The following is an 8060-nucleotide window of genomic DNA, read 5'->3' as shown; positions in this document are numbered from 1 at the left end:
GGTTTTGGAAACTAAATGTCTAGATCAATAAGGGCATAAAATTAATTTGTGAGAATAAGACACTTCTTTTCATGCCTTTATGACTCGAGCAAGTAAGCCTACAAGAATATTATAAAATCTGGTGCCCTAGGTTAATTGGCCTGGGAGTCACCGGTCTAAAGCTCGCTAAAGCGGTCATGTAGAAAGCAAGAGGGAAAGAGGTTAATAAAAAGTCATCTGATCGAGCCTTTATAACTCAAGTGATTAAGCCTGCAAGCGTTTAAAACCTGGTGCCCTAAAGCCAACTGGTTTGGGAGTCACCGGCCTAAAGCTCATTACATGTGTTATATAGAAAGCAAATGAGAAGATGATGATAAAAAAAAAGGAGAGTGAGAAAAATAAAAGAGAGACAATAACATGAAGAAAAGCCCTTAGACATTTGGTTGAGGAAACTATACCTTTGAGGCGAGGCAAGTAACTTATTTTAATCTTGAGTGTCGAAGCAATCAAATATAGGAGAGCCTTCATTTGTAGAAATGTAAACTTGTGATAGTAAGATAAATCTAAACTACAAGAGGGTGAGGACTATAGCTATGTAAACTCCTAATTTTAAAACACAACCCCGGGATAATTGAGTGAAGAGAATAAGTTTTGGGGGTGTGTATCTCTAGAGCGTGTAAGGATATATTTGACCACTTGGGGTCGGGACTCAACCTATCATGAATTTGATATGTTGGCATCAATTCACACACATGTCAAGTATGCATTTAACAGGTAAAGGTTGATGTCATTTTTTGCACTGATAAATTTTAATAAAGTCAGATACTTAGTCCAATCCTGAGCCACGACAGGGTATTAAACCATATTTGTTCAGAATTAATCACTATCTTATTTGAGGACAAACAATAGTTCAAGTTTGGGGGGTGGTTTGATAAGTGTGTTTTTGCACACTTATTTAGATCACAAACATGACTTAATTACGAGTAAAATATTTAAATTGTGACTTAATCTCTGAATTCATGCATGTAGGTGTTTCTATAGAAATGATAGAATTCACAAGAAAAGAGTCGAAAAAGGACTAAAATGGAGCAAAGTGATAATTCAGGGACCAAAGTACAATTATCCAAAAGATAGTTTGAAGGACAAATCAAGGAAGTGAATGAACTAAATACCAATTTGGTAATATTATGAGATGATGAAAATAAAAGAAACAAGCGAAAACGGACTAGAGTTGAAGAAATTGAAAGTTCGAGGACAAAGTTGTAAATAATTCATAGATGAGATGGGCAATGGAATGAAGATTCAAGAGAGTTAGAGGCCAATCGGATGAGAAAAGGAGTCAAAGAGGTGAAATATGGTCGAAGTATTATCAAGTATCAACTTTCAGGTGAAAAAGTTATGCTCGTGATTTTTAGTCTCTAATTGAGATCCATTTTTGACATAGTAAACATCAGAATTTGAGAAATCCTATTTCTATAAAAAGTGTATATCTTTGAGTTTTCTTCCCAGTTCACTTTTAATCACTTCAATCAGAGATCAGGAAAAAAAATTATGACCAAAACACTAAAAGTTGTCCGGTGAAAAGAATCGCATAACTATGCGATCGCATGGTAGAAACCTCTATGCGGTTCCATTGAGTCCTCTCGAGAAATTTTTCTCAAATTTTTTTTTACTCTATGCGACCGCATAGAAATGTACTATGTGGTCGCATAGGTATATTATGTGGGCCGATTCTGCAGTTTCTTTATACGACTGAAACTCTTTTGGTAACCTAATTTTCACGCGATATAAATACCAAAAGACGTCCAGAAAAAGGTAAAACGCATTGGAGGTAGAAAAACACTTCTTGGAGAGGATGTTGAGCTCAAGAACGAAGATTTACACGAAGAGCTTCAAGATTTCTCAAGATTTCGTAACCCGATTATGCTCCAAAATCTGATGTATTCTTTTATTTTAACCATGTTAGGCTAGATTTTCATGTGCTAGGAGATCGATGTACCATGTAATTTGATCTTTAATTTTCTAATTTTGCAATTTGACATTAAGACATATTTCTATTGTTTTGAATGATTTATATGCAATTATTGTTTTCGCAATTAAGGGCCCGTAATTGTGTGAGTTTGGGTGATTTATTCTTGCATTCGAGATAATTGGAATAAGTTCAACGTAATATAATTCATCGTAGGGTCCGATAGGGATAGAAATATACCGCTATGCCTTACGTGAATCTTTAAGCGTTCATAAAACCGCATGCATTTTTACATACGCACTTGTCATAGAAATATAGGCCGGTGATATGTAGAAATAGGTTCGATACATCTCCATAGAGAGTATTGGATAGACTTAGGAACATTGATTCATCACAATTGAAGTGTGTTGTCACATTGTGAAATTAGGGTTTTAAAGTGATAATTGCATGAGAAATCGTGATCCTAGTGTGTTTAATTTCTATTGATTACAATAAACATTCGTTCTCGACATTTGATTTCTTTCTAGAGTGTTAAAAATATTGTTTAGCATATTTAATTTAATTCAATCATAAAAATTGTATAATTAGGGCTTTCTTTCCAAAATTAAGGTCTTCATTAGGTTCAAATTCACTTTAGTAATTTAGTTTTGGTTAAAGCGATGATAGATAAAATTGAACTAATCAATCTCTGTGGGACGATATTCAGACTCATTTAATCCACTTTATTACTTGTTAACGAACCGCACACTTGCGGTAGTTTTAAATCGAAAGAAATAATTTTGCGAACAAGTTTTTGGTGCCGTTGCCGGGGATTGAGTTTAGTTTAATTTTATTTCTCGAGGCACTAATTCGAACTTCAATTTTTATTTTGCTAGTATAATTTTGTTTTTATTTTTATTTTAGGTTATTATCCCTTATTTGTGTTTTAGTTATTTAAATTGTTTGAATTGCAGTGCTCGTACTGATTTTGTTTCTCAAATTTGCATGTCACGATTGACTAGAGGAGAATTGATTCCAGCTGATCCTAAAATCGAGTGCACCTTTCATCGATTACAAAGAGATCACCAAGAAGCACAAGTACAAATGGCTAACGAACTAAACAATCTCATTATTCAAGCTAATGAAGGAGAGGCAATGGACAAAGGAAATGAGATTCTGGGAGATTTCTTGACTCCTCAAGTAATTCAAAGTCAATCCAGCATAGCGTATCCACCATTTGGGCAGCCAAATTTCCAGTTGAAGACCAATGTGATACAGCTATTTCAAAATGGACACCAATTTTATGGCAAAGCCAAGGAGAATCCACACACACATATCTCGATTTTTGGATATGTGTTAACATTTCAGATACTAAGGGATTTCGGACGACGCTATTAGGCTAAGGTTGTTTCCACATACGCTATGAGACAAAGCACTTAAATTGTTGGATTCACTTCCGGTTGCAAGTATCACTATATGGAACGAGTTGGCACATAAATTCTGCACAAAGTTTTTCTCCCCAGCCAAGATAGCGAAGCTAAGACATTACATATGAGTATTCAGTCAAAGAGAAATCGAATCATTTGACAAAGCTTGGAACAGATTCAAAAACATGCTCCGGAAGTGCCCTCAACATGGGTTTGATAAAAAAACCCAAATCTGATTCTTCTATACAAGGTTACTTCCATAGCACAAGAGCATGGTGGATTCAGCGTCAGATGGCTCAATATCCACACGAACAGTTGATGGGGCATTGAAATTATTTGAGAGAATGGCTACCACTTCAGCCATGTGGTCTTCTGAGAGGGCAATTCCAAGAAAAACTTCGGGTGTCTACGAGGTGAATACTTATTCAGCAATATCTGCTAAAATCGACTCTCTGTATCACAAGGTGGAAAGCATATCACAAGCAGCACAAGCTAAGAAGAGCAATTGTGAGGAATGTGGAGCTAAGCATAAAACATCGAAATGCTCGATACTTATGCAAGGAATTGAGCAAGCAGAATATGCACAGTGGGGACAACGCTAACAACACAATCAATATGGAGAAACTTTCAATCCCAATTGGAAGATGCATCCCAACTTCTATTGGAATAACCAAAATCAAAATAGGCCACAGGGACAATCTCAACAACAAGAGAAGAGGCCTCAATTGGAAGATATGATAGGAAAATTCATGGAGAAAGCCGAAGCTACACTTCAAAATCAAAATACAGCTATAAAAAATTTGGAAACTCAGATGGGGCAATTGGCCATAGCATTGACTGGCAGAACGCCAGGTAACTTGCTGAGTAACATAGAAATCAATCCCAAAGAGCAAGCCAAGGCCATTACAACTCGAAGTGGAGTACAATTGTCTGAAATCCATGTCAAGAGATCGGGTGCGATTGGAGAGACATCTTTCCCTGCTGAAGAAGAGACTGTTGTAAAGGAATCAACTCCAAAGGAAAATTCAAAAAAGTCATAGGATAAGGCCAAAGTCACAGTCAACCCATACGAGACTCCGATTCCCTTTCTACGGCTGTTGAAGAAGTAAAAATTGGAGCAACAGTACAAAAAATTCCTAAAAGTCTTCAAAAAGCTCCATATCAACATCCCACTGGCTGATGCACTATTCCAGATGCCTAGCTACGCGAAGTTTCTCAAAGATATTATATCAAACAAACAAGCTGGAGGATCATGAGACAGTAATGCTTACGGAGGAATGCAGTGCCAGAATCCAGAAAAAGTTCCCACCAAAACTGAAATATCCAAAGAGTTTCACTGTCCCTTGCACAATTGGTGATTTTTATTTTGATAAACCATTGTGTGATCTCGGTGCGAGTATTAACTTGATGCCACTCTCTATTTTCAGGAAACTAGGATTGGGAGAGCCTAAGACAACCACAGTAACTCTACAGTTAGCTGATCGATCACTTACACATCCATGAGGGATTATTGAAGATGTATTAGTCAAAGTGGATAAACTCATATTCCCAGCAGACATCTTGATTTTGGATATGGAAGAAGACAATGACGCTAAAATCACGTTATATAAAACGCGTGGCAAGTTTTTGATAATCACAAGGAAGCTTTTAAAGATAGACACAAAAAGAGTAAAATAAAAATTACGGTAAAAATAAAAATCTAGAGTAAAATGAACGTCGATTGGTAATAATATCAATTGAATTCGAATGAATCAATCCCCGGCAACGGCGCCAAAAACTTGCCACGCGTTTTATATAACGTGATTTTATACCGCAAGCGCACGGTGTCAAGTTTTGTAGTATATTAAAGAATTGAAAAGTGTCAAACCCACAGGGATTGATATTCGACTTCCACTGAGTACTATAATTGTGTTCCCGTTTACTTTATCTAGACAATCGAGTGTTAAATTAATACTTGAATAACGTCAATGAATTAAATAGTGCAATAAAAGTGAGGCAATTTCTAAAGACTAAATCAAACTTACGTAATGTCTAGGGAGTGATTTCACCGTATTATCGACATAATTCTCAATCCCTATAGATATTTCCATCAACTATTTCCCGAATTCATAGGCAAGAATCCTAAATTAATTCTATCTCCCCCTCTCGAGCGTCAAATAGAACCTATCTCTATATTTTAATCCCAATATATCTATTCCAAATTAAATATGTAAAGATTATCACGCACTTGGTTCTTGTTTTACCCTCAAAGATTCGTGTTTTCTCTCGAAACCTACAAATCTAGGTTATATTGTTCTTAGATCACGCCTAAATTTCCCTCTCTCGAGCGTCAAATTTAGAACATCAATTCATTCAATTGGTGATCAGGCAACTGAAAGCATTAAACTAGAACAATACAAATCAATTCTGGAAAATTAAATGGAAATACTATAAAGAAATTAAATCATGTCTCAAATATGTTACATCAAACCCTAGATTTAATAGTTTAGTTCATGATCGAGAAGAAAAACACAATAAAATACAAACTAGAGTGCATGTATAAGAGAAAGATAGAAAAAACTCAAGTTGCTGCTCTATTTCTCAATCTTGTTGCTTGATTTCTCAATTTTCTCCCTTCTTCTTCTCCAAAATCGGGTCGATCTTCTCTCAATTGGTACCTCTCTTTTTTCTTGCCTCTTCAGTCGTCTAACCCCCTTCTCTTGTTCTTCATCTTGGTATTCATATTTTTTAAGAGTCCTCAAGGGTTAGGGTATGATTTTTGGGCCTAAAAGATAATTAAAAATTCGGGTTTTAACGTTTCGGGATTTGGCGCCATGGTCTGGCGCCGTGACGCCTAAGTTTCTGCTTGGATTCATCACTTTGGGGGCACCATGGTGCCCTTTTTTCGGCGCCGTAGCGCCAATGCCACTGCTTTGCTTCTCTTCACTTTGTTTTTCCAAGCCTATTTTCCACTCCAATCTTATTCAATACTTACTTATTCATGCTCCATTTCATTGATCATCATTTTTGCTCATCACCGACTCCCAATAGTGGTATTTTCTCGAGAGTTGTCCAAACTGCAAAACAACACGAACACACACATCAAAACGTTCAAAAATGCTCAAGAACACATCAAAAATGTGATTTAGAAGCTTTAGTTTAATGAGTGAATTACACTCATCAGTAGTGATACTTGCAACCGGAAGTGAATCCAACCATTCAAGTGCTCTGTCTCGTAGCATATGTGGAAACAGCCTTAGCCTAATAGCGTTGTCCGAAATCCCTTGGTATCTGAAATGTTGACACCTATCCAAAAATCGAGATATGTGTGTATGTGGATTCTCCTCGGATTTGCCATAAAATTGGTGTCGATTTTGAAATAGCTGTATCACATTGGTCTTCAACTGAAAATTTGGCTGCCCAAACGGTGGATACACTATGCTAAATTGACTTTGAATTACTTGAGGAGTCAAGAAATCTCCCAAAATCTCATTTACTTCGTCCATTGCCTCTCCTTCATTAGCTTGAATAATGGGATTGTTTAGTTCATTAACCATTTGTACTTGTGCTTCTGAGTGATCTCTTTGTAGTTGATGAAAGGTGCGCTCGATTTCAGGATCAGCTGGAATCAATTCTCCTCCAGTCGATCGTGGCATGCAAATCTGAGAAATAAAACCAGTACGAGCACACTGAGTTTCTAACAATTTAAATAACTAAAATACAAATAACGGATAATAACCTAAAATAAAAACAAAATTATACTAGCAAAATAAAAATTGAAGTTCGAATTAGTGCCTCGAGAAATAAAATTAAACTAAACTCAATCCCCGGCAACGGCGCCGAAAACTTGTTTGCGAAATTATTTCTTTCGATTTAAAACTACCGTAAGTGTATGGTTCGTTAACAAGTAATAAAGTGGATTAAATGAGTCCGAATATTGTCCCACAGAAATTGATTAGTTCAATTTTATCTATCGTCGCCTTAACCGAAACTAAATTACTAAAGTAAATGTGAACCTAATGAAAACCCTAATTTTGGAAAGAAAGCCCTAATTATGCAATTTTTATGATTGAATTAAATTAAATATTAAAAACAATATTTTTAACACTCTAGAATGAAATCAAATGTTGAGAACGAACGTTTGTTAAAATCAATAGAAATTAAACACATTAAAATCACAATTTCCCATGCAATTATCACTTTAAAACCCTAGTTTCACAATGTGACAACACACTTCAATTGTGACGAATCAATGTTCCTAAGTCTATTCAATACTCCCTCTCGAGATGTATCGAACCTATTTCTACATACCACCAGCCTATATTTCTATGACAAGTGCATATGTAAAAACGCATGCGGTTTTATGAACACTTAAAGATTCACGTAGGGTATAGTGGTATATTTCTATCCCCTATCGGACCTTACGATGATTTATATTACGTCAAACTTATTCCAATTCTCTCAAATACAAGAATAAATCACCTAAACTCACACAATTGCGGGCCATTAATTGCGGAAACAATAATTGCATATAAATCATTCAAATCAATAGAAATATGTCTTAATTTCAAATTGCAAAACTATAAAATTAAAGATCAAATTACATGGTACATCGATCTCCTAGCATATAAAAATCTAGCCTAACATGGTTAAAATAAAAGAATATATCAGATTTTGGATAAAAGGCATCACCGGGATATGAAATTTTGATAAATCTTGAGGCTCTT

General features: G+C 35.7%; 1 protein-coding gene across 1 annotated transcript; it reads left to right on the top strand.

Annotated features, from left to right (window-relative positions):
• The first annotated feature begins 3716 nt into the window (after positions 1-3716).
• On the top strand, positions 3717-4857 carry LOC111403585. The gene is made up of 2 exons (XM_023032156.1): positions 3717-3808; positions 4548-4857. Exons 1-2 carry the CDS (start codon positions 3717-3719, stop codon positions 4855-4857), a joined length of 402 nt encoding a protein of 133 aa, XP_022887924.1.
• Positions 4858-8060: the final 3203 nt, after the last annotated feature.

This window comes from Olea europaea, chromosome 1 (genome assembly GCF_002742605.1).
Source record: "Olea europaea var. sylvestris chromosome 1, O_europaea_v1, whole genome shotgun sequence".
Taxonomy (NCBI): Eukaryota; Viridiplantae; Streptophyta; class Magnoliopsida; order Lamiales; family Oleaceae; genus Olea; species Olea europaea.
Note: the sequence above shows the minus strand (reverse complement) of the source record. Positions and strands in the feature narration are given on the sequence as shown.

What these genes read in the sequence shown, in the direction of transcription:
- LOC111403585 (XM_023032156.1), top strand. Translation starts at nt 3,717, where the DNA reads ATGTGGTCTTCTGAGAGGGCAATTCCAAGAAAAACTTCGGGTGTCTAC. An exon ending in TCTGCTAAAATCGACTCTCT is followed by an intron (nt 3,809 to 4,547) that starts GTATCACAAGGT and finishes GCACTATTCCAG; the next exon opens with ATGCCTAGCTACGCGAAGTT.